General features: G+C 43.8%; 1 protein-coding gene across 1 annotated transcript; it reads left to right on the top strand.

The window, feature by feature from the left end:
• The first annotated feature begins 83 nt into the window (after window positions 1–83).
• Window positions 84–27112, top strand: LOC110497588 (F-box only protein 31). The gene is made up of 9 exons (XM_021573777.2): window positions 84–1068; window positions 2543–2614; window positions 9060–9136; window positions 9335–9502; window positions 10270–10344; window positions 10696–10805; window positions 18361–18514; window positions 23901–24337; window positions 24673–27112. Exons 1-9 carry the CDS (start codon window positions 648–650, stop codon window positions 24893–24895), a joined length of 1737 nt encoding a protein of 578 aa, XP_021429452.1. The 5' UTR covers window positions 84–647; the 3' UTR covers window positions 24896–27112.
• The last annotated feature ends 747 nt before the right edge of the window (window positions 27113–27859 follow it).

Raw genomic sequence — 27859 nt, forward strand, 5'->3', positions numbered from 1 at the left:
GGCCAAAACCAAACGACGCTGGGTCACATTTAGGCAACCCCTCTATAAATTCGAATCCTGAAGCGGGTGAACGGTTTGACAAAAAGAGACCGGTTTTCATAATAAAAATGTATGGATGATGACAGATTTACGGGGTAAAAGGAACGAGGACTGTCGGAAGAAGCCCGATGCTATTCTACTCTCAGATTTTCACACGAAAGGAAAATAAAGCATAAAACAACAATTCAACAAATACGTCAGCCGTGTCCGGATTCCATAAATGTTGATCCTTCGTAGCAAATGCCCCTCGAATTGGCTAAACTTATTAATTCCCGGTGGCATGACCTCGACTAATGTTATGTCAAATTGATAACGCGTTTGACTCCTGACTAACGTTTTTTTCCGCATCTAGGTAAATTGTATTTAGACAGATATTACTACATTCCATCACGCATTTACAACGCATGTAAAATGCATAGATATACAGTATATCCACGTTTATCTGGTTGAAACCTGGTTGACAATTCAATTGGAAGTCCCTACGTAGCTACGTCAACTTTGCGTCATAGGTTTCCGCCCAGGCACGCAAGGACGGGGGAGATAATCGAAACTGCAGCTAGTACAGTTGTTGTGGTGATGTAATGTTACCCTTTTGGTGACTACTACGGATGGCTGTGTGTGCCAGGCTCTGCGGAGTGGGTCAGTCGCGGAGGTGCAGGCGGCGACAGCGGCATAATCAACAGGACCAGGGAAGCGACTCCGACATGGACGACGAGGAAGGGGTGCGGATTGTGGGCAAGACACAAGCCGTCACTGGCGGCCCCGAAAACCCCTCGGCCGCGGCAGGGCCGAGTGTGGCCCACGAAGCCACTGCTGAATGTGGTCGTGCAAATGTCAGACTTTCGTATGGGCAAAGTGCAAGCACCGGACCACCGAACCCGCAGTCCCTGTTGGATCTGCCCCCAGAGCTTTTGGTGGGAATATTCTCCTCGCTGCCGGGCACAGAGCTTCCAAACCTTGCGCTCGTCTGCAAGACATTCAGGCAAATCCTCAGCACAGAAACCATCTGGAGAAGGCGATGCACGGAGGGTAAATAATGCGGTGATCGCTCATCATTGCAGATATTCTTCTATCATGTCCTATGCTAAATGTGGCGTTTTATCAAACGGGAATTGACAGTAGCCTATATGATTTGGGACGTAGGTAAGTCTATAGGTTGGGCCAGGGAAGGGTCCGGGTATTGCGTTGTTGTTGGTTTTCTGAAAGCTTTCTTATCGACCAGTCTACGGGCACCGAGAAGGAACTTTGTTGATTGCTGTTATGCAATGCACTGTTCCAACCTTTGCTTTGAACACACCATTATGAAAGACTACATTGCCTCAACTATCCTTGTCTTCTACAACCCTATCTAAATATCATAACCCATAGACATAAATTACTGTAAAAGGGTTCATGTAGCGCTACCTCCTGTCAATTATTCAAATCGGAGGTCCAGAGTACTGCTGGTTTTGACTTACCTTATAATTATTGCACCCATCTGGTGTCCCAGGTCCAAATCAGTCCTTGATTAGAGGGGAAGAATGAATTGGCTTCAAGGTCTAGATTTGAATTTGCCTGGTATACACCATGTATTGGATTTAGATTTTTCTTACTACGTTCGTAGTATCCAATCCATTATTGGGTCAGTATTGCTTTTGAAATGTGGGATGTGCATATCTCATACAAGACTGGGGGGCTTGATCTGAATGTGTTTAAGCCCAGTGGTTCCCAAACTGTGGGTCGGCAGGGTGGCCGCGGGGTCCCCCCACATTGTTTTCACTGCATAGCTTAGAGAGCTGTTTTATAACTTGTCAGAAATGTCCAGATCAACAAGCCCATGTCAGCTAACATTTTTTTACTTAGTTTTTTTAGCCCATATATATTGTTGTCATTTTTAATCACTCAAATATCACATGAATATACACAGACATGCCAATATGTATAGAATTGCAACAAAATTAGTTTTAAAAGTGAACATTTTGTGTCATGAACAGTGCTTGTGCCCATAGAAATAGACGTGGGGGCGCGGGATGTTCCACAATGCTGGAAGGGGGCACCTCGAGTTAAAAAGTTTGGGAACCCCTGCTTTAGCCAACGCTTGACTTTTATTGTCATGCCATCATGTTTTGCACAGTTGCCTGGTCACTAGATCTGTATGCACAATTAGCTTTGACCAGGGTACTGTCACAACCTACTTTGTCCTTCAGTGTCACATGTCTGTTTTTATAGAGAATGATAGAGGCCACTGGGGAGTGGCCAAAAGTCCATATTGGCATGGGCAGAGCTGTTGAGGGCTTCCACTATTTTAATGGAGGCAAATAGGTGGGACTTCCAACTTCATTGGCTGATCCCTCCTGGTGACCCTGTTGGAGTCATGTCCAACTGGGTCATCAGGAGGGATTAGCCAATTGTAAAGAAGTACATTTACTACTTCAAAATGGAGTAGTCAATTTATATAATGGCACAGATACAAAGATGAGTCATCTATCTATCTCTATGGTCTGTCTCTATCTCTCTCCCACAGAGTTTGGCATGAGGGAAGACCTGCGCAAGATAGAAGTGGTGGGTGTGTCCAGTCGGGAGCTCTATGCCAAACGTGAGTCTCTCTGTAAAACCCAACCCACTCCCTCACCCCTACCAACTCGCTCGGGGGGTCCTTCATTGTACCATGTTGCTGACGAAACTCAGAGGGTGACTTCCAGAGAGTGGCGAGGGGATCAATAGACCCATAAACTTCGGGACACACTCCTGACTTGAATGATGCAATTCATGGTCCACTTTTAAATAATACATTTAGTATGATATTCAAATGAACTAACCCCCCTGTTGTTTTACAAGATTTAGACCTCTGTAACAGTTAAACATTTCATTTGGGAGGTATTTAACAGTGGAGGCTGCTGAGGGGAGGACGACTCATAATAATGTCCAGAATGGAGTGAATGGAATGGTATCAAACACAGTTTCCATGTGTTTGATACCATTCTATTCACTCCATTCCAGCCATTACGCTCCATTCCAGCCTTTATTATACGCCCTCCTCCCCTCAGCAGTCTCTACTGGTATTTCCTCTGTTACATGTGTCACGTTGTGAAATCAGACAAACAATTCAGGTGGCTTATAATTAGGAACACCTAGGGCTGTTGCGGTGACAGTATTACCGCCACACCAGCGGTCACGAGTCATGAAGGCAGGCAAATTCCAAGTGACTGTTTAGTCACGATAATTAGGCTTTTCCAAGCTCTGATGCTGCTGATGGTCATTAGTAGCTTACCAAACTTGCTTACTGCCTGGTCCTCTGCACTCTATTGTCCCTCTAATCACTTTGACAGCAATGCAAATATAATAGAAAATCTAATCAAACACGTGATGAGAGCCTATGAGCTCATCTTGCGCAACATTTCTATAGGCTATGTAATTGCGTGAGAAAACAGAGTGATGGCCTCTAAAAAAGAGTAGGATCCCATCAGCTTTCTATAGGCTAGGCCTACAGGAGTATAGCCTACCTGGCTGGTATGAAAATTAACAATGGGAAAAGCATCCTCCATTCGCTATTTAAGTGCATAGATGACATGTATGTTTTCCTGCTGCCCCTGTTTCGAGACAGGTGCTTGATAATGGCCCATTCTAAATAAAACATTTCGCACATGTTATTTAGTATATGTAAAAACAAGATTAAATCAAGAATAGTTTGATGGCGACAATATTAGCTGATCACTAGTGAGTTATATGTTATCACTTGTGAAGGGGCAAGGGGGTGATTTGGGATTCAGCCACTCTAACTAAAACATCCAAAATACACTGCTCAAAAAAATAAAGGGAACACTTAAACAACACAATGTAACTCCAAGTCAATCACACTTCTGTGAAATCAAACTGTCCACTTAGGAAGCAACACTGATTGACAATACATTTCACATGCTGTTGTGCAAATGGAATAGACAACAGGTGGAAATTATAGGCAATTAGCAAGACACCCCCAATAAAGGAGTGGTTCTGCAGGTAGTGACCACAGACCACTTCTCAGTTCCTATGCTTCCTGGCTGATGTTTTGGTCACTTTTGAATGCTGGCGGTGCTTTCACTCTAGTGGTAGCATGAGACGGAGTCTACAACCCACACAAGTGGCTCATCCAGGATGGAACATCAATGCGAGCTGTGGCAAGAAGGTTTGCTGTGGCTGTCAGCGTAGTGTCCAGAGCATGGAGGCGCTACCAGGAGACAGGCCAGTACATCAGGAGACGTGGAGGAGGCCGTAGGAGGGCAACAACCCAGCAGCAGGACCGCTACCTCCGCCTTTGTGCAAAGAGGAGCAGGAGGAGCACTGCCAGAGCCCTGCAAAATGACCTCCAGCAGGCCACAAATGTGCATGTGTCTGCTCAAACAGTCAGAAACAGACTCCATGAGGGTGGTATGACGTCCACAGGTGGGGGTTGTGCTTACAGCCCGACACCGTGCAGGACGTTTGGCATTTGCCAGAGAACACCAAGATTGGCAAATTCGCCACTGGCGCCCTGTGCTCTTCACAGATGAAAGCAAGTTCACACTGAGCACATGTGACAGACGTGACAGAGTCTGGAGACGCCGTGGAGAATGCCTGCTGCCTGCAACATCCATGCCAGCATGACCGGTTTGGCAGTGGGTCAGTCATGGTGTGGGGTGGCATTTCTTTGGGGGGCCGCACAGCCCTCCATGTGCTCGCCAGAGGTAGCCTGACTGCCATTAGGTACCGAGATGAGATCCTCAGACCCCTTGTGAGACCATATGCTGGTGCGGTTGGCCCTGGGTTCCTCCTAATGCAAGACAATGCTAGACCTCATGTGGCTGGAGTGTGTCAGCAGTTCCTGCAAGAGGAAGGCATTGATGCTATGGACTGGCCCGCCCGTTCCCCAGACCTGAATCCAATTGAGCACATCTGGGACATCATGTCTCGCTCCATCCACCAACGCCACGTTGCACCACAGACTGTCCAGGAGTTGGCGGATGCTTTAGTCCAGGTCTGGGAGGAGATTCCTCAGGAGACCATCCGCCACCTCATCAGGAGCATGCCCAGGTGTTGTAGGGAGGTCATACAGGCACATGGAGGCCACACACACTACTGAGCCTCATTTTGACTTGTTTTAAGGACATTACATCAAAGTTGGATCAGCCTGTAGTGTGGTTTTACACTTTCATTTTGAGTGTGACTCCAAATCCAGACCTCCATGGGTTGATACATTTGATTTCCATTTATATTTTTTGTGTGATTTTGTTGTCAGCACATTCAACTATGTAAAGAAAAAAGTATTTAATAAGAATATTTAATTCATTCAGATCTAGGTTGTGTTATTTTAGTGTTCCCTTTATTTTTTTGAGCAGTGTATATTATTGGGACTTTAAGTTTTTCCTGACCAGACCCTGTGACCTGACCTGGAAAAACTACAATACAGACTACAATAGGCATCTTTTTCCACACTGACTAATTAAACCAAGTCACGCTAGGGTCACTTGTGCATTGAAGGTCCAGGAATAATACCACAAACTGTCACTTTCTGCAAACCATTGATGATGGTTTCTTCCTCCAAATTCCAGCATCTTGACTAGCCTCGAACTCATCTGGACAGGGGCTGCTGTTAAACACTTTCCAGTGGTTAGCACCCTTGGAGGGATATTCATGCCTTTTTGTAGCTGTATGGGTCATCTCAAGATTGCATGTGGGAAATTGCTCCTTGGGGTGTAGATGGTGCCTACTCAGCATCTACGTCATGACATTATCAGGCCTTTTACAGGATTAGGGGTAGGTTGGGTATGGTTGTAGTATTGTGTGGTTGGTCATTGATAACAAACCCTGTACTACGACTAAGACAGGCTAGGTGTTTCTCGATCCTCAAGGTCCTTTCAAGCTCTCTTTTTGTTTCCCTCTGTCTAATCTCTCTCTTCTGGCTCCCACTTCCCCTTCTTCCCTCAGTGGTGGTACCAGTGGTGTGCTCCGGGACCCTATGTGTCTGCCGCTCCCCTTCTCTCTCTCTTTACCACCAATATAGAAACCACCTCACACATGTAAGAGGTGTTTCAATTGTTCACTAAAATGTTTCAACGAGGCCTCCCAGGTGGCGCAGTGGTTAAGGGCGCTGTAGTGCAGCACCAGCTGTGCCACTAGAGACCTTGGGTTCGCGCCCAGGCTCTGTCGTAACCGGCCGCGACCGGGAGGTCTGTGGGGCGACGCACAATTGGCCTAGCGTCGTCCATGTTAGGGAGGGCTTGGCCGGTAGGGATATCCTTGACTCATCGCGCACCAGCGACTCCTGTGGCGGGCCGGTCGCAGTGCACGCTAACCAAGGTTGCCATGTGCACGGTGTTTCCTCCGACACATTGGTGCGGCTGGCTTCCAGGTTGGATGGGTTGTGTTGTGTATCGGAGGACGCATGACTTTCAACCTTCGTCTCTCCCGAGCCCGTACGGGAGTTGTAGCGATGAGACAAGATAGTAACTACTAAAAACAATTGGATACCACGAAAAAGGTTTATTTTTTTATACATTTTTTATTTTTTTATTTTTTTACAAATGTTTCAACGCTGGAAATACAGACGGACGGAGACATTAGATGGAAGAGACATTAGAGACATTAGACGCCAGAAAGACTGATACAGACGGGACACTGAACAGACTAGATGGAAGGATGGACAGAAATATGGATATATACTGAATTTAAATATAAACAAGTGTTGGTCCCATGTTTCATGAGCTGAAATAAAATATCCCAGAAAAGTTCCATATGAACAAAAAGCTTTTTTCTCTCAGATTTTGTGCACCAATTTGTTTACATCCCTTTTAGTGAGCATTTCTCATTTGCCAAGATCCATCCATTGCCACAGATGTCTCAAGTTTTGAGAGAGAGTGCAATTGCCATGCTGCCTTCAGTAATCTCCACCAAAGCTGTTGCCAGAGAATTGAATGTTCATTTCTCTACTGTAAGCTGTCTCCAACGCCATTTTAGAGAATTTGGCAGTACGTCCAACCAGCCTCACAACCGCAGACCACGTGTAACCACGCCAAACCCAGGACCTCAACATCTGGCTTCTTCACCTGCGGGATCATCTGAGACCAGCCACCCGAACAGCTGATGAAACTGAGGAGTATTTCTGTAATAAAGCCCGCTTGTGGGGAAGAACTCATTCTGATTGGCTGGGCTTATGCCCTCACAGGTCCACTCAATGCTGCGCGCCAGCCCAGTCATGTGAAATCCATAGATTAGGGCCTAATTTATTTATTTCAATTGACTGATTTCCTTATGAACTGTAACTCAGTAAAATCGTTGAAATTGTTGCATGTTGCATTTATATATTTGTTCAGTATGTGTATATATCCATACTAGTCCAAAGTTTGGACACACCTACTCATTCCAGGGTTTTTATTTATTTAGACTATTTTCTACATTGTAGGTCTGTCAATCCGGAACTTTAAAAAAAACATCAAGCGCTATGATGAAACTGGCTCTCATGAGGACCGCCACAGGAAAGGAAGACCCAGAGTTACCTCTGCTGCAGAGGATAAGTTCGTTAGAGTTACCAGCCTCAGAAATTGCAGCCCAAATAAATGCTTCACAGAGATCAAGTAACACACATCTCAACATCAACTGTTCAGAGGAGAATGTGTGAATCATGCCTTTAATGGTCAAATTGCTACAAAGAAACCACTACTAAAGGACACCAATAATAAGAAGAGACTTGCTTGGGCCAAGGAACACGAGCAATGGACATTCGACCGGTGGAGTCCAAATTAGAGTTTTTTTGCAGAGTAGGTGAACGGATGATCTCCGCATGTGTGGTTCCCACTGTGAAACTTGGAGGAAGAGGTGTGATGGTGTGGGAGTGCTTTGCTGGTGACACTGTCTGTGAATTATTTAAAATTCAAGGCACACTTAACCAGCATGGCTACCACAGCATTCTGCAGCGATATGCCATCCCATCTGGCTTGCGCTTAGTGGGACTATTATTTGTTTTTCAACAGGACAATGACCCAACACACCTCCAGGCTGTGTAAGGGCTATTTGACCAAGAAGGATAGTGATGCATCAGATGACCTGGCCTCCACAATCACCCAACCTCAACCCAATTGAGATGGTTTGGGATGAGTTGGACCGCGGAGTGAAGGAAAAGCAGCCAACAAGTGCTCAGCATATGTGGGAACTCCTTCAAGACTGTTGGAAAAGCATTCCAAATGAAGCTGGTTGAGAGAATGCCAAGAGTGTGCAAAGCATCATCAAGGCAAAGGATGGCTACTTTGAAGAATCTCAAATATAAAATATATTTTGATTTGTTTAACACTTTTTTTTTTGGTTACTACATGATTCCATATGTGTTATTTCATAGTTTTGATGTCTTCACTATTATTCTACAATGTAGAAAATAGTAAAACATTTACAAAAATGGAATGAGTAGGCGTGTCCAAACTTTTGATTGTTACTGTATAAACTATCAGCATATGAACTACAGGGACATGTACAAGCACTGTATATACTGTTGCACAAGCCTGACCTGACTGTCTCGACACGCGTGTGCTAGTGTGTGACTGACTCCCATACGGACTTGTTTTATGTTATTGCAGCCGGTTGTGACATATACCATTTGTTTACTGACTGTGTGATGTGGTTTTGAAGTGAATGCACTTTGCCCCTTACCTTTAACTGGGACATCTGACGACTAAAACTGGTACTGAAAAAAATCACTGTATGTGTGATGTGTGCATTTAACATGCTTGTCAACATGGTTAGTGCTTGGTGACAGCGCCCTGTTTAATTTGTCTACATCATGCACTCTTTTGGAACAATGGAAACCATGCCCTTGATATAACTTCACGTGTCACCCGTCTTCTCATGTGAGTACAATAACAATGTGTCCCCTCTGCCATATCTGCTGTCCATGAGTTAAGGCCAGACCTCGACTATGGTATGTTAAGTTGTCATCAGTTTCTCAGTCTAAATTCTGTTATGTATTGCTGTGATACCCTGTGATTGAACTGTTCACCACTTAGTGTTTAACCCTTTGTTGCACTGTTGTGTTGCAGTGCTGCACCCATACAGACACATCCTGGGTCTTTGGCAGCCTGACATAGGGCCGTACGGAGGGCTGCTCAACGTGGTGGTATGTAATCAGAACACACACTATTGTGTTCCTTCTTTGTCACATTTAAATAAATAAAAAGTGTATTTTAAATTGTTCAGCCCACCTTGTTGTAGAAATGAGTCTTTTCCCATCAAAACATTTTATTTGTGCTAGGTGGTGATCACTTTTTCCTTTTCTTCTCTCTCTTTACTTCTCTACTACACCATCCCTCTCCAGGTTGACGGGCTATTCATCCTTGGCTGGATGTATCTGCCCCCCCACGACCCTCGGGTCGAGGATCCCATGAGGCGGCGGCCACTCTTCCGCATCCACATGTTGGAGAGCAACAAGGCAGCAGTGGAGTGTATGTACGGACACAAGGGCCCTCACAAGGGGGACGTCCAAGTGAGTCCATTTTCTTCTTTTGTGTTTTGAATGGGCGTAAAACCAACATTGGTGATTTATTGTACAGCCACCTGCAGTTCTTTTTAGAGGGGCAATCTGCAGTTGGCAAAAATCTGAGGGATAGGCCTGGAGAAATGTAACCACTCTTAAATTCATGAGCTATTGATGCAAGGACAATATCCACAGTATCGAAATTATGGTGTTAACCATATTTTGAGTCTATACGGTATTTGTTTATGTTTACATAAACAAGCTGATATTTTGGGTTCTGATTGGGTTTGACAGTTGAACTAAGCTTGCGAGTCATTTCTAAGTTCTATTTCAATCAATTAGTATATACTGTATCATTCATTTATAAGTTAAAAAAATGGATGTTGCAACTGTGGATTTCCCCTTTAATGTTTGCTCAGGAGTATAATTTAACTGATCTACTGACCTGGATGGCATTCTTTGAACCAGCAAGTCCCACCCAGTCAACTACTTTAAAATGTTGTATGTCTTTTGTCACCAGTTTTTGTTGCTTTTCCAACTTTGTAGTGCCCATAAGAGGGACTGTTAGGTGAGACCGACAACACAACTGATTAATCGATAATATATAATATATAATAAGGGAAATAATGATGCGCTTATTGTGCTTAAATAGTCATAATCATCACTGATGTTATCCTTTTGTAATGTGTAAGCCGGTGCACTCACTGTGTGGTGAAGTAGTCCCCTGTCTTCCATGGCTTTGTGATTTAAGATGGGATGTCTTCTCCTATTTCCAGACTGGGAAGAAGGACGAGTTCTCGACCAAGTGCAACCAGACAGACCACCACCGCATGCCAGGGGGGAGGCAGGAGGTGAGGAGGGGAGAACGATCTCTTGTAACTTCGCAACAGTTTGTATATTGTTCTCACATGGCTGAGGCAACTCAGTATCTGTCAAATTAATTAATTAATCAATCACATATTTGTATAGCACTTTTTGCAAACACATTTAACCTCAAAGTTATCATACTGAAAGTGTTCCGATTGTCTAAGATTTGTGTTGAATCAAGTCATTCAGCAGATGGTAAATGATTATCAAGCAGGCAAGAGTGACTGCTATGCATTGTTACAGGATAGATACTGTGATGACAGTTGATTTCGATAGGGGATTGGGGCAAATCGGTAAGTGGGCATGACCGTGGGTTTTTGATGTTCTGTTGGCAGGAGTTCCGGACGTGGCTTGAGGAGGAGTGGGGGAGGACACTGGAGGACATCTTCCATGAGCACATGCAGGAGCTCATACTCATGAAGTTCATCTACACAAGCCAATATGAGTAGGTTTTCCTTATGACATAGTCCAGGGGTTCCCAAAATTGGGTCAGGGGTGTGTGCAGGTACTGCAGGGGGTCCGTGGCCAGATATCTTTCTCTCTCTCGTGTGTGTGTGTGTGTGTGTGTGTGTGTGTGCTACCGTTCAAAAGTTTGGGGTCACTTAGAAATGTCCTTGTTTTTGAAAGAAAAGCAACAAAAAAATTGTCCACTAAAATCATATAAAATTGATCAGAAATGCAGTGTAGACATTGTTAATGTTGTAAATGACTATTGTAGCTGGAAAAGGCTGATTTTTAATGGATTATCTATACAGGGGTACATAGGCCCATTATCAGCAACTATCACTCCTGTGATGGTTACACACTTCATGAAGCTGCCCGTTGAGGTCTTGTGAGGCATCTGTTTCTCAAACTAGACACTCTAATGTACTTGTCCTCTTGCTCACTTGTGCACCGGGGCCTCCCACTCCTCTTTCTATTCTGGTTAGGGCCAGTTTGCACTGTTCGGTTAATGGAGTAGTACGCAGCGTTGTACGATATCTTCAGTTTCTTGGCAATAACTTTCCTCTGAAACTCATCAGTCTATTATTGTTCTGAGAAATGAAGGCTATTCCATGCGAGAAATTGCCAAGAAACTGAAGATGTCGTACAACGCTGTGTACTACTCCCTTCACAGAACAGTGCAAACTGTCTCTAACCAGAATAGAAATAGGAGTGGAAGGCCCCGGTGCACAAGTGAGCAAGAGGACAAGTACATTAGAGTGTCTAGTTTGAGAAACAGACGCTTCACAAGTCCTCTACTGGCAGCTTCATTAAATAGTACCCGCAAAACACCAGTTTCAACGTCAACAGTGAAGAGGTGACTCCGGGATGCTGACCTACTAGGCAGAGTTCCTCTGTCCAGTGTCTGTGTTCTTTTGCCCATCTTAATCGTTTTTATTTGTATTGGCCAGTCTGAGATATGGCTTCTTCTTTGCAACTCTGCCTAGAAGGCCAGCATCCCGAAGTCGCCTCTTCACTGTTGAGGTGTTTTGCGGGTACTACTTCTACTTTTCTGCGTTTCTAACCTGAATGTAAAACCACATCAACAACTTTTTCAAACTTTTTATAAACAGCTGAATGTTTGACCTCTTTCCAAACAGGTTACACAAAACGTTGGAGGCTATGACATCTTCGTCTTCTCTGCTATTCAAATCTGTTCGCGGAAAAAAAATATCCAGTACGGATTTAACCGTACAGCTGTTTTAGTAACTGCATTTAAAAAAAATCTAACTTTTTCCAAAGAACTGCTGTTTTTACCACTCCCCCAACAAGTCAGACAACTTTTAACGTATTAAATCTTCCTCTACTTCTCTGCTATTCAAATCTGGAATCAGAACAGAATTATTTTACAGCTGTTTGTAGGAGGTTATGCATTGCTATGCATACTAACAAAAACTTAAAGGCTATGCATCTTGTTCTACTTCTCAGAAAATAATGATACTACTAATCAAGAGGTACAGCTGTTTAAGTAACCGCATCACCTAATTTAGCTGACTTCCCACTGTTGAATTAGCTGCCATGGAACCTTCAAATTATAACAATGGGGCAGCACATAAGAGCTATTATGCCAAACAACTAAACTCGCCTACCACTGCCTGTAGTTATCTTTTATCTTTAGTACTGGTCTGTAGGCTAAAATTCTGTGCTCGCCACCTACTAGAACCAAGGAATTTTCAAAAATTTCTTGACTATAACCCGAAAGTAGGATTGGAGACGACTTTCTTTTGATTTAAAACATTCTTTGTGTGGAGTAAAGAAGGACATACTGACTTACACAACACATTCACAACTCCCATTTGACCGAAAATGTCAATTTATTCACATTCCATATCTTATCTTTGCATTCATCTCTTCATCCATTAGGTGCCTCTGTTCTGGACCTGTCATAAATTACATCCCTAATTTAAAATGTCGACACAAGAAGAAGGGAATGGGTGTGTGGCGAAGACTCACTATAGGTGCATCTTTCTCCAGAATGCGCTCTGTCTTCCGCTAATTCGTGCGCATCATTGTGTGAATTCTTTGCCCTTTGTTTGTTAATGTATCTTTTTTTTATATGGGATATTTTACTTCAGCACTCGTAGAAGTACCTATCCTGTGTGCAAATGTAGGCCTATTGAAGTTCCTATCTGGGGATGACTGAGCCTAGTATTTCTGAGCTGCGGAACTTCTCAAAATATTTTTTTCATCACCTCACACCGAAGGTCAACAGAGTGTTTTACATCCATTGCAAATGACAATAGTTCCTCACTGCATTTGAAAAATGACCCCAACCCTCTCCCCACTGGGCAAAAACTGAATCAACCAAAAGTATTCAGACCCCTTGACTTTTTCCACATTTTGTTCTAAAATTGATTAAAATATGTTTTTCCCTCTTCAATCTATACACAATAACCCATAATGACAAAGTGAAAACAGTTTTTTAGAAATGTTTGCTACTTTATTAAGAATAAAAAAAGATTACTTACAGTGCCTTGCGAAAGTATTCGGCCCCCTTGAACTTTGTGACCTTTTGCCACATTTCAGGCTTCAAACATAAAGATATAAAACTGTATTTTTTTGTGAAGAATCAACAACAAGTGGGACACAATCGTGAAGTGGAACGACATTTATTGGATATTTCAAACTTTTTTAACAAATCAAAAACTGAAAAATTGGGCGTGCAAAATTATTCAGCCCCTTTACTTTCAGTGCAGCAAACTCTCTCCAGAAGTTCAGTGAGGATCTCTGAATGATCCAATGTTGACCTAAATGACTAATGATGATAAATACAATCCACCTGTGTGTAATCAAGTCTCCGTATAAATGCACCTGCACTGTGATAGTCTCAGAGGTCCGTTTAAAAGCGCAGAGAGCATCATGAAGAACAAGGAACACACCAGGCAGGTCCGAGATACTGTTGTGAAGAAGTTTAAAGCCGGATTTGGATACAAAAAGATTTCCCAAGCTTTAAACATCCCAAGGAGCACTGTGCAAGCGATAATATTGAAATGGAAGGAGTATCAGACCACTGCAAATCTACCAAGACCTGGCCGTCCCTCTAAACATTCAGCTCATACAAGGAGAAGACTGATCAGAGATGCAGCCAAGAGGCCCATGATCACTCTGGATGAACTGCAGAGATCTACAGCTGAGGTGGGAGACTCTGTCCATAGGACAACAATCAGTCGTATATTGCACAAATCTGGCCTTTATGGAAGAGTGGCAAGAAGAAAGCCATTTCTTAAAGATATCCATAAAAAGTGTCGTTTAAAGTTTGCCACAAGCCACCTGGGAGACACACCAAACATGTGGAAGAAGGTGCTCTGGTCAGATGAAACCAAAATTGAACTTTTTGGCAACAATGCAAAACGTTATGTTTGGCGTAAAATCAACACAGCTGAACACACCATCCCCACTGTCAAACATGGTGGTGGCAGCATCATGGTTTGGGCCTGCTTTTCTTCAGCAGGGACAGTGAAGATGGTTAAAATTGATGGGAAGATGGATGGAGCCAAATACAGGACCATTCTGGAAGAAAACCTGATGGAGTCTGCAAAAGACCTGAGACTGGGACGGAGATTTGTCTTCCAACAAGACAATGATCCAAAACAAAAGCAAAATCTACAATGGAATGGTTCAAAAATAAACATATCCAGGTGTTAGAATGGCCAAGTCAAAGTCCAGACCTGAATCCAATCGAGAATCTGTGGAAAGAACTGAAAACTGCTGTTCACAAATGCTCTCCATCCAACCTCACTGAGCTCGAGCTGTTTTGCAAGGAGGAATGGGAAAAAATTTCAGTCTCTCGATGTGCAAAACTGATAGAGACATACCCCAAGCGACTTACAACTGTAATCGCAGCAAAAGGTGGCGCTACAAAGTATTAACTTTAAGGGGGCTGAATAATTTTGCATGCCCAATTTTTCAGTTTTTGATTTGTTAAAAAAGTTTGAAATATCCAATAAATGTCGTTCCACTTCATGATTGTGTCCCACTTGTTGTTGATTCTTCACAAAAAAATACAGTTTTATATCTTTATGTTTGAAGCCTGAAATGTGGCAAAAGGTCGCAAAGTTCAAGGGGGCCGAATACTTTCGCAAGGCACTGTATATCAACCGATCGGGAGTCTCTTAGGGCAGCGCACAATTGTCCCAGCATCGCCCGGGTTATGGGAGGATTTGGCCTGGGTAGGCCATTATTGTAAATCTAGAATCGGCTTCCTATTTCGCAACAAAGCATCCTTCACTCATGCTGCCAAACAACCTCGTAAAACTGACTATCCTACCAATCCTTGACTTCGGCGATGTCATTTACAAAATAGCCTCCAACAGTCTACTCAGCAAATTGGATGCAGTCTATCACAGTGGCATCTGTTTTGTCACCAAAGCCCCATATACTACCCACCACTGCGACCTGTATGCTCTCGTTGGCTGGCCCTCGCTTCATATTCGTCACTGGTCACCATAGCAGCACCCACCCATAGCATGTGCTCCAGCAGGTATATTTCACTGGTCACCCCCAAAGCCAATTCTTCCTTTGGCCGCCTATCCTTCCAGTTCTCTGCTGCCAATGACTGGAATGAATTGCAAATATCACTGAAGCTAGAGACTCATATCTCCCTCACTAACCTTAAGCATCAGCTGTCAGAGCAGCTCACAGATCATTGCACCTGTACATAGCCCATCTGTAAATAGCCCATCCAACTACCTCATCCCCATATTGTTATTTATTTTTTTGCTCATTGCACCACAGTATCTCTACTTGCACATTAATTTATTGCCTTACCTCCCTAATCTTACCTCATTTGCACACGCTGTATATAGATTTTTTCTATTGTGTTATTGACTGTACGTTTGTTTATTCCATGTGTAACTGTGTTGTTGTTTTTGCCGCACTGCTTTGCTTTATCTTGGCCAGATCGCAGTTATAAATGAGAACTTGTTCTCAACTGGCCTACCTGGTTAAATAAAGGTGAAATAAATAAAAACTCACAGAGAATAATATTCGGTAGCTTCTAGCTATGCTTGTATAACTTTGGATTTGCTTGTCTTTGCAATTTGTTTTTACATTTTTGCTCGTTAGCATTTAACTAGCATGTGATTTTTTTATTAGTTGTGCAAATTTTGTTAGCAGTCTACTAATAGAGGCCCAATGGGCTTTTCTTTAATTTGTAGCGCCCCCTTGTGTGCCATGCCAGTAATACTGTAAATCCCAGAAAATAAGAGAAGGAAGGTACACTATATATACAAAAGTATGATGACACCCATTCAAATTAGTGTATTTGGCTATTTCAGTTACACCCATTACTGACAGGTGTATAAAATCTAGCATACAGTTATGCCATCTCCATAGACAAACATTTTCAGTAGAATGGCCTTACTGAAGAGCTCAGTGACTTTCAACGTGGCACCGTAATAGGATGCCACCTTTCCAACAAGTCAGTCCGTCAAATTTCTGCCCTGCTAGAGCTGCCCCCGTCAACTGTAAGTGCTATTATTGTAAAGTGGAAACATTTAGGAGCAACAACGGCTCAGACATGAAGTGGTAGGCCACACAAGCTCACAGCACGGGACCGCTGAAGCACGTAGCTCGTAAAAATCATCGGTTTTCGGTTGCAACACTCACTAACGAGTTCCAAACTGCCTCTGGAACAACGTCTGCACAATAACTGTTAGTCGGGAGCTTCATGAAATGGGTTTCCATGGCCGAACACAGCCTAAGATCACCATGCGCAATGCCAAGCGTTGGCTGGAGTGGTGTAAAGCTCGCCGCCATTGGACTCTGGAGCAATGGAAACGCGTTCTCTGGAGTGATGAATCGTGCTTCACCATCTGGCCGTCGGACGGACTAATCTGGGTTTGGAGGATGCCAGGAGAATGCTACCTGCCCTAATGCATAGTGCCAACTGTAAAGTTTGGTGGAGGAGGAATAATGGTCTGAGGCTGTTTTTCATGGTTCGGGCTAGGCCCCTTAGTTCCAGTGAAGGGAAATCTTAACGCTACGGCATACAATGACATTCTAGACGATTCTGTGCTTCCAACTTTGTGGCAACAGTTTGGGGAAGGCCCTTTCCTGTTTCAGCATTACAATGCCCCTGTGCACAAAGCAAGGTCCATACAGAAATGGTTTGTCGAGATCGGTGTGGAAGAACTTGACTGGCCTGCACAGAGCCCTGACTTCAACCCCATCAAACACCTTAGGGGTGAATTGGAACGCCGACTGCGAGCCAGGCCTAATCGCCCAACATCAGTGCCCAACCTTACTAATGCTCGTGGCTGAATGGAAGCAAGTCCCCGCCGCAATTGATCCAACATCTAGTGAAAAGCCTTCCAGAAGAGTGGAGATAGCAGCAAAGGGGGGACCAACTCCATATTAATACCAATGATTTTGGAATGAGATATTTGATGAGATATTTGGTCATGTAGTGTATGACTATGAAAATCTGGATACCGCCCAAGCCAAGTGATGATGTGGAAAACTGATTGGGTTTGCAAAAAGTAAGCAATGTAAGGGAATTTAGACTTTTTTTCACCAAACTTTTAACCTAATTCCAATGACATGGTGACATTTGTTGTTGGTTGACAACTCAACCAAATGTAAATCCAAACTAGACGTTGAACTGACGTCTGTGCCCAGTGGGTCCTTCTCGATAGGCCTAAGTAACCACCGTGCTTCAGTGTGAAATAGCAACCTATTGCTGATCCCATATCTCCAGTGAGAAAGTCATAAAATAGGCCATCTGAACATTTACAGTTATGTCTGTTCTGAGCTCATTGGTGCGGGAAACGGTCAGGGCCCAGTTGAAACAATGTTGCAAGTTTGCTATAGCGAAAGCTCAATCCAGACCAAGAGAGGTTGAAAGGCAGAGGAGAGCACTTAACGCTTTTGACTTAACCAACCGCCATGCATAGCAAATGTGATTTAAAGAGGATATTTAAGCCTATTTTCATCAGGATGTTGTCTTTCGGATTTCGGATCTGGTCAATATTTCACATATTTTCCGTCAAATCCGAGGTCCATGGCCACCGAGGTTGATCCAAACCAGGATCCGAGGGTCAACTGCAGAATTTTGCATCCGACCTGTTCATATATCTGGTTGGTAATCGGGTTAAGGTATATTCGTGAAGACCTCTAGTTAATATAGCTAAAACAAACTTCTAAACTTCTTCCACTAGAGGCGCCATTGTATTTCCCTCCCCAAATGATAGCATAAACTTTTCTAATTCCTTATGTGTAATTATTACAGTTTGTATATACTTTGGTTTTCTAGTAGGATAATTTGAAAGTGTAGTAGTATTATTTGTGATGAAATATGTGATCCAACTGCCCCACACTCTAAAGTAAATATTGTCTATAAGACCAGACTTGACTTTATTTCACCACTTCACTTAAGTAAAATGTTTTAAACTTCTTCCGTCACCATAAAAATATTTTTTCAAAGAGCTGAAGCAAGTCGCACAATTTTTCTTCATGGAAAATGACCATCTAGTTGGCTTCATTAATGTTGATGATGCTGTAATGTTATTTTCTGACAGTAACTGCCTGACGTACCGGCGGATCTACCTCCCTCCACGACTGCCCTCTGATCTGTTGCAGCCGGGCCTGTTCAAAGGCACCTACGGCAGCCACGGCCTGGAGATCATCATGCTCAGCTTCCATGGGCCTCGCGCCAGGGCCACCAAGCTCACCGTGAGTACCCCACCTCCACCGCACCCCGGCTGGGCTCCCACCCCGCCTAGCCCCTAATGTTTCCAAACCAACAGTTTTTGGAAATGGAAAACCAAATTAAATGTTATTGGTCACATACACGCTTAGCAGATGTTATTGCGGGTGTAGTGAAATGCTTATGTTTGTAGCTCCATCAGTGCAGTAATATCTAACAATTCAAATCAAATTTTCAAATCAAATTTATTTATATAGCCCTTCGTACATCAGCTGATATCTCAAAGTGCTGTACAGAAACCCAGCCTAAAACCCCAAACAGCAAGCAATGCAGGTGTAGAAGCACGGTGGCTAGGAAAAACTCCCTAGAAAGGCCAAAACCTAGGAAGAAACCTAGAGAGGAACCAGGCTATGTGGGGTGGCCAGTCCTCTTCTGGCTGTGCCGGGTGGAGATTATAACAGAACATGGCCAAGATGTTCAAATGTTCATAAATGACCAGCATGGTCGAATAATAATAAGGCAGAACAGTTGAAACTGGAGCAGCAGCACAGTCAGGTGGACTGGGGACAGCAAGGAGTCATCATGTCAGGTATTCCTGGGGCATGGTCCTAGGGCACAGGTCCTCCGAGAGAGAGAAAGAAAGAGAGAATTAGAGAGAGCATATGTGGGATGGCCAGTCCTCTTCTGGCTGTGCCGGGTGGAGATTATAACAGAACATGGCCAAGATGTTCAAATGTTCATAAATGACCAGCATGGTCGAATAATAATAAGGCAGAACAGTTGAAACTGGAGCAGCAGCACGGCCAGGTGGACTGGGGACAGCAAGGAGTCATCATGTCAGGTATTCCTGGGGCATGGTCCTAGGGCTTAGGTCCTCCGAGAGAGAGAAAGAAAGAGAGAAGGAGAGAATTAGAGAACGCACACTTAGATTCACACAGGACACCGAATAGGACAGGAGAAGTACTCCAGATATAACAAACTGACCCTAGCCCCCCGACACATAAACTACTGCAGCATAAATACTGGAGGCTGAGACAGGATGGGTCAGGAGACACTGTGGTCCCATCCGAGGACACCCCCGGACAGGGCTAAACAGGCAGGATATAACCCCACCCACTTTGCCAAAGCACAGTCCCCACACCACTAGAGGGATATCTTCAAAGACCTCCGCCACGGCACAACCCAAGGGGGGGGGGGGGGGGCCGCCGCCGCCAACCCAGACAGGATGACCACTTCAGTGAATCAACCCACTCAGGTGACGCACCCCCTCCAGGGACGGCATGAGAGAGCCCCAGTAAGCCAGTGATTCAGCCCCTGTAATAGGGTTAGAGGCAGAGAATCCCAGTGGAAAGAGGGGAACCGGCCAGGCAGAGACAGCAAGGGCGGTTCGTTGCTCCAGAGCCTTTCCGTTCACCCTCCCACTCCTGGGCCAGACTACACTCAATCATATGAACCACTGAAGAGATGAGTCTTCAGTAGAGACTTAAAGGTTGAGACCGAGTTTGCGTCTCTGACATGGGTAGGCAGACCGTTCCATAAAAATGGAGCTCTATAGGAGAAAGCCCTGCCTCCAGCTGTTTGCTTAGAAATTCTAGGGACAATTAGGAGGTCTGCGTCTTGTGACCGTAGCGTACGTGTAGGTATGTACAGCAGGACCAAATCAGAGAGAGAGGTAGGAGCAAGCCCATGTAATGCTTTGTAGGTTAGCAGTAAAACCTTGAAATCAGCCCTTGCTTTGACAGGAAGCCAGTGTAGAGAGGCTAGCACTGGAGTAATATGATCAAATTTTTTGGTTCTAGTCAGGATTCTAGCAGCCGTATTTAGCACTAACTGAAGTTTATTTAGTGCTTTATCCGGTTAGCCGGAAAGTAGAGCATTGCAGTAGTCTAACCTAGAAGTGACAAAAGCATCGATAAATTTTTCTGCATCATTTTTGGACAGAAAGTTTCTGATTTTTGCAATGTTACGTAGATGGAAAAAAGCTGTCCTTGAAATGGTCTTGATATGTTCTTCAAAAGAGAGATCAGGGTCCAGAGTAACGCCGAGGTCCTTCACAGTTTTATTTGAGACGACTGTACAACCATTAAGATTAATTGTCAGATTCAACAGAAGATCTCTTTGTTTCTTGGGACCTAGAACAAGCATCTGTGTTTTGTCCGAGTTTAAAAGTAGAAAGTTTGCAGCCATCCACTTCCTTATGTCTGAAACACATGCTTCTAGCAAGGGCAATTTTGGGGCTTCACCATGTTTCATTGAAATGTACAGCTGTGTGTCATCCGCATAGCAGTGAAAGTTAACATTATGTTTTCGAATAACATCCCCAAGAGGTAAAATATATAGTGAAAACAATAGTGGTCCTAAAATGGAACCTTGAGGAACACCGAAATTTACAGTTGATTTGTCAGAGGACAAACCTTTCACAGAGACAAACTGATATCTTTCCGACAGATAAGATCTAAACCAGGCCAGAACTTGTCCGTGTAGACCAATTTGGGTTTCCAATCTCTCCAAAAGAATGTGGTGATCGATGGTATCAAAAGCAGCACTAAGGTCTAGGAGCACGAGGACCGATGCAGAGCCTCGGTCCGATGCCATTAAAATGTAATTTACCACCTTCACAAGTGCCGTCTCAGTGCTATGATGGGGTCTAAAACCAGACTGAAGCATTTCATATACATTGTTTGTCTTCAGGAAGGCAGTGAGTTGTTGCGCAACAGCCTTTTCTAAAATTTTTGAGAGGAATGGAAGATTCGATATAGGCCGATTTAGTTTTTTATATTTTCTGGGTCAAGGTTTGGCTGTTTCAAGAGAGGCTTTATTACTGCCACTTTTAGTGAGTTTGGTACACATCCGGTGGATAGAGAGCCGTTTATTATGTTCAACATAGGAGGGCCAAGCACAGGAAGCAGCTCTTTCAGTAGTTTAGTTGGAATAGGGTCCAGTATGCAGCTTGAAGGTTTAGAGGCCATGATTATTTTCATCATTGTGTCTAGAGATTGTGTCTTTCTAATAATCATAATATTTTCCTCAAAGAAGTTCATGAATTTATCACTGCTAAAGTGAAAGTCATCCTCTCTTGGGGAATGCTGCTTTTTAGTTAGCTTTGCGACAGTATCAAAAAGGAATTTTGGATTGTTCTTATTTTCCTCAATTAAGTTAGAAAAATAGGATGATCGAGCAGCAGTAAGGGCTCTTCGGTACTGCACAGTACTGTCTTTCCAAGCTAGTCGGAAGACTTCCAGTTTGGTGTGGCGCCATTTCCTTTCCAATTTTCTGGAAGCTTGCTTCAGAGCTCGGGTATTTTCTGTGTACCAGGGAGCTAGTTTCTTATGAGAAATGTTTTTAGGGGTGCAACTGCATCTAGGGTATTGCGCAAGGTTAAATTAAGTTCCTCAGTTAGGTGGTTAACTGATTTTTGTCCTCTGGCGTCCTTGGGTAGACAGAGGGAATCTGGAAGGACATCAAGGAATCTTTGTGTTGTCTGTGAATTTATAGCACGACTTTTGATGATCCTTGGTTGGGGTCTGAGCAGATTATTTGTTGTAATTGCAAACGTAATAAAATGGTGGTCCGATAGTCCAGGATTAGGAGGAAAAACATTAATATCCACATTATTTATTCCATGGGACAAAACTAGGTCCAGCGTATGACTGTGACAGTGAGTGGGTCCAGAGACATGTTGGACAAAACCCACTGAGTCGATGATGGCTCCGAAAGCCTTTTGGAGTGGGTCTGTGGACTTTTCCATGTGAATATTAAAGTCACCAAAGATTAGAATATTATCTGCTATGACTACAAGGTCCGATAGGAATTCAGGGAACTCAGTGAGGAACGCTGTATATGGCCCAGGAGGCCTGTAAACAGTAGCTATAAAAAGTGATTGAGTAGGCTGCATAGATTTCATGACTAGAAGCTCAAAAGATGAAAACGTCTTTTTTTTTTTGTAAATTGAAATTTGCTATCGTAAATGTTAGCAACACCTCCGCCTTTGCGGGATGCACGGGGGATATGGTCACTAGTGTAGCCAGGAGGTGAGGCCTCATTTAACACAGTAAATTCATCAGGCTTAAGCCATGTTTCAGTCAGGCCAATCACATCAAGATTATGATCAGTGATTAGTTCATTGACTATAATTGCCTTTGAAGTAAGGGATCTAACATTAAGTAGCCCTATTTTGAGATGTGAGGTATCATGATCTCTTTCAATAATGACAGGAATGGAGGTGGTCTTTATCCTAGTGAAATTGCTAAGGCGAACACCGCCATGTTTAGTTTTGCCCAACCTAGGTCGAGGCACAGACACGGTCTCAATGGTGATAGCTGAGCTGACTACACTGACTGTGCTAGTGGCAGACTCCACTATGCTGGCAGGCTGGCTAACAGCCTGCTGCCTGGTCTGCACCCTATTTCATTGTGGAACTAGAGGAGTTAGAGCCCTGTCTATGTTGGTAGATAAAATGAGAGCACCCCTCCAGCTAGGATGGAGTCCGTCACTCCTCAGCAGGTCAGGCTTGGTCCTGTTTGTGGGTGAGTCCCAGAAAGAGGGCCAATTATCTACAAATTCTATCTTTTGGGAGGGGCAGAAAACAGTTTAACCAGCGATTGAGTTGTGAGACTCTGCTGTAGAGCTCATCACTCCCCCTAACTGGGAGGGGGCCAGAGACAATTACAATTATAAAAAAAATTATAATTCAGTCTCTCGATCCCAACTTTGATGCACCTGTACTTACCTCGCCTTCTGGATGATAGCGGAGTGAACAGGCCGTGACTCGGGTGGTTGTTGTCTTTGATGATCTTTTTGGCCTTCCTGTGACATTGGGTCCTGTAGGGAAGGTCAAAGGTAGTTTGCCGCCGGTGATGCATCGAACAAACCACACCACCCTCTGGAGAGCCCTGCGGTTGCTGTACCAGGCAGTGATGCCTGACAGATGCTCACAATTGTGCATCTGTAAAAGTTTGTCAGGGTTTTGGATGACAAGCCAAATTTCTTCAGCCTCCTGAGGTTGAAGAGGCACTGTTGCGCCTTCTGCACCACACTGTCTGTGTGAATGGAACATTTCAGTTTGTCTGTGATGTGTACGTAGAGGAACTTAAAACTTTCCACCTTCTCCACTGCTGTCCCTTTCGATGGATACGGAGGTGCTCAATCTGCTGTTTCCTGAAGTCGTTGATCAGCTATTTGTTTTGTCGACATTGAGTGAGAGGTTATTTTCCTAGCACCACACTCCCAGGGCCCTCACCTCCTCCCTGTAGGCTGTCTCATCATTGTTGGTAATCAAGCCTACTACTGTTGTGTTGTGAAAACAAACGTCTCTATTACGTCCCTATTACCGATGTTTGGGTAGTACCTCTTCCATTTCAAAATGTTTTCCCCCCTACTGAACATGCCCCTGTCCTTTCTCCTCCCTCCCAGGGGGATCCCAACGTTCCAGCAGGCCAGCTAACGCTCGATGTGGACCTGAATCGGCCTGTGCATCTTCCGGACCTCGAGCACCAGCGCAGCGTGGAGGAGCTGTCTCGCCTGGTGCTGGGGGTGCATGAGGAGGCGCAGCAGGAGGCGCAGAGCCCAGATGTGGCCCCCCAGGGGGTTGCTGTTGGAGAGGGGTCTGTGGCCCCCCAGGGGGTTGCTGTTGGAGAGGGGGCTGTGGCCCCCCAGAGGGCTGCTGCTGCAAAGGGGGCTGTGGATGGTGACGGGGCAGAGGGTCTGGAGTTGGCTATGGAAGCCCAATCAGAGAGCCGCCAGCCTGGGCCCAGCAGCAGCAGCAGTGCTCCCTCGGAGGCCCAGCCCTTTGTCCTGCCTCTGGGGGTCATGGCCCGCAACGAGGTGTACCCCCGTACCTGCAAGATGTGGTGAGTCCATCTATTTCACACATGTTCAAGTTGTTTTGCACATGTCCTCGTATAGCCAAGAGTGCTTGTCAAATGTAGCTGCATAGCGGAGTGAGAAGAGATACTCACACATGTATGTACACTTCTAATAGAATATAATGGTAATTTAGAAGACTCCTTCATCCAAATGGACTTAAAGTTAATGCATGTATTCAGTATATGTGGCCCATGTGGGAGTCAGACCCACACAACTCAAGTGTTACAAGCACAACACTCCGGCCATCTGAAACATTGGATCGCAACATGTAGACTACGCAACAGGATATCTTGATAATTTTTTTCTTCATCAATTTCAGTTTCTACGGGACAGGCCTGATTGCCGGCCACGGCTTCACAAGCCCGGAGCGCACGCCTGGCCTCTTTATCCTGTTTGACGAGGACCGCTTCGGCTTCATCTGGCTAGAGCTCAAGTCGTTCAGCCTATACAGCCGCCTGACCGACCAGCTGGCCCACGCCTATGCCCCCAATATGGAGCTCTTTGAGGCTATGCTGCGCAACATGCAGTCCTGGACATCTTGATGGGGCAGATCCACACGTCTCGTACAAACATGTTTACTTAGGCCTCTACACACACCCCGATGTGTTGACTGCACCTGGAATACCTCTAGGCCCCTAGTTTGTAAACTATAAGTAATTCCCATAGTTTTTTTCCTGATTAGGTCATGTGGTTAGGAAAAACTCTTGGCCCTAATTATCACTGTTATGTATGTATATTTTCCCTCTATAGACCCCGAAAACACAACACGATATTTACCCTCACCTATCCCTGTAGAATCACTACTGTATGCGCACACAGCTTTACAACCCAAACACCTCGACACCGTCCCACACATTTCTGGGCCTGGACAGAAACAACCTTTAGCCCCCTACCCCTTAGGCACCTAAAAGTCCCCCTAGCCTATCGGAGGGAAATGTGGAGATAGTACCATATCGCTTATTATCTAATAGTCTCTCCCTGTCCAATGTTTCCCCTCCTCTTACCTCCACTTGACCTCAGTATCTCTACTGCTGAGGCATGTCCACAGGTCATATGATATGACACTAAGGCTGCGTTTACACAGGCAGCCCTATTCTGATATTTTTTCCACTAATTCGTCTTTTGACCAATTTGATATTTTCACATCAGATCTTTTTCACAGCTGATCTGACGGTCAAAATACCAATTAGTAGCTTCCTGTGTAAACCCAGCCAAAGGCTTCCTCAAAAGCTTCTTATTTATTTTTAAACCAAAGAAGAGGATTTGTTGACGTTTCATCCCACAAACTCTAGAACAAAGTATCTGTGCCTCTGACTGCATTTTTAGCCAAATTCTTTTGCTTTTTTTCACTCATTGATCTTTGGACCACTCAGATCAGCTTTGAAAAAGATCTGATGTGATTCGTCAAAAGACCAATTTATTGAAAACAAATCAGAATTGGGCTTCCTGTGTAAATGCAGCCCATGAGTTCTAACTATATACCATGTCTGCATTGCCTAGGGATTTCCTATTCATTCTACTAAAGCTATTATTGTGTAACTATTTGAATGCCTCATGTTTGGATGCATGCAGCATTTAATTTGTTTAATGCCACCTGTCTCTAATTATCTTATTCACAATCCGATTAAACACTTTTGGTTTGCTGTATATTGCTTATAGTTTGGTGCACAGATGGCATTATGGAATTGGAAAAGACTGCATCTCAGGCACTTTCACTCTTTTCGTGACTCGGTCAAGGAAATTATACTGTAACTATGTTAATATTACACAATGGGGCATGTGCATATCAGAAACGATTACGTTTTATTTGCAAAATACTTCTGATGGATAGTATGTAGTAAAATGGAAATGTTGAATGAATGGAGATTTGAAAATTGCGTGTTTGGTACAAGCTTGTGCTGTACTGTAGCTGTATCAGCCATTCTTAGTTGGACTGATAGCATTGTCATTTGGATGCTTTTAATAACAGGGTGTTATAAAGATATTGCAACATCCTCAATAATAATGACCGTTTGCAAAACATTGCACAACACAAAATGTAATTCAAGGTACTCTCATACTTTACATTATTTACATTGTGAAAAATGTGTGTTTGTCTCGCATTAGCCAACAGTGGTCTCCTATTGCAAGTGAACTTTTCTAGGCAGGTCAGTGGATGGTTGTCTCTCAACTCCTCTATGGGTCCCTTTCCTTGACTCCTTTCCTTCATGACCACAAATGGACCAGGAGGGTTTTTCCACCATATGGCTTTCACCAGTCTTTTCCTGTCACCTGACATGTCAGTGATCATGGAGGGCAGGACATAAGGAAAATAAGCTAGTGGGCAGTATTGAGATAGTCACTATCTCATGGGAGGCTTCATTCAAAGCAGTACTTTTGTATTAGACTACAGCTTTACTAACATTAGCAAAAAACTAACTCTATAGAGAGTAAATAAGTAATATATATTAATGAAAGGAAACTATTTAATAAGTATGTTTTGATATTTTTTATTTTTGGGACAACTAGACATTTTTTAATCATTGCTTGTTGATTTGTGTTTTGTAAGCACATCGCTCATCTGTTTGTAACTAATGCTTCTGTGCACCGCTGTTTAAATGAATCACATTTGTAAATTGAGTCTTGCGCTTTATAAATTGCCAATCCCAGTGGCACGACTCCGCTGGAAACCGTTTGACCTGGTGAGCTGCTCTTAATCTGATTTCAGGGAGCTTTGCAGCCTACGTGCTCTTTCTCTTCTCAATAAAATAAACAACACATTTCTACTCTCTTTTTCCACACAATAATGCTGACATTTTCCATTTAAAATAAGCGCACACATTTGCTCATTCTGCCTCTTGGATCTAAAAGCACTTTCTAAAGTGTTAGTGCAATCTGGGACGTTCCTACATTAAACCCTGACGTAACCCTTACTTTTGACTTGGGCAGGAGCTCACTGGAGCTGAGTACCTGCACCTCAAATGTTCTACTTGAGCTCCTGTTCCTCTTATAGAATATTAGGTCAAAGTATTGTGGAGCTCCTGCACTGAAATATAAAGCCAAAATGAGTACCGTCACTTATCAGTCCAACTCAAGTACTGCCCTTATTAACCTTAACCATTTTAAAGGGCAACTTCAACGGGGTGAGACGTCCCAAGGATTCCGGGTAGCATTCTAAAGCCTGTCGCATGCTTGTCGCATGTTAGTTTTGGTGTTCGGTAGGTTTATTTTTTCGGCTGTTCAAGCAAACAACATTTTTACCTGAGGGAAGCCGAAGTTATGCCCCCTCGTCTGTAGTTGGTCAACAGTACTAGGTCTGTCTACTCCTAGTACAAGTGGGAACTATGTACAGGATTCTTCGAGCAAGTGTTGGTCATTAAATGCAGACAAGTTTTCATGCAATTTTTTTCACTTGAAATACTGCACCAAACATCTTAGTTAAAAGAGTGTCTGAGACCTTGGCAGAAACATAAAAATAAATGACAGATTTCTTTATTTATCTTAGATTAATTATTTTGAGGAAGTGT

The sequence above is a fragment of the Oncorhynchus mykiss genome, chromosome 2 (genome assembly GCF_013265735.2).
Source record: "Oncorhynchus mykiss isolate Arlee chromosome 2, USDA_OmykA_1.1, whole genome shotgun sequence".
Taxonomy (NCBI): Eukaryota; Metazoa; Chordata; class Actinopteri; order Salmoniformes; family Salmonidae; genus Oncorhynchus; species Oncorhynchus mykiss.

Coding starts and splice junctions, on each gene's coding strand:
- LOC110497588 (XM_021573777.2), top strand. CDS start 648: ATGGCTGTGTGTGCCAGGCTCTGCGGAGTGGGTCAGTCGCGGAGGTGC. Junction 2,615..9,059: donor TCGGGAGCTCTATGCCAAAC/GTGAGTCTCTCT, acceptor GTTGTGTTGCAG/TGCTGCACCCATACAGACAC. Junction 18,515..23,900: donor CCAGGGCCACCAAGCTCACC/GTGAGTACCCCA, acceptor CCTCCCTCCCAG/GGGGATCCCAACGTTCCAGC.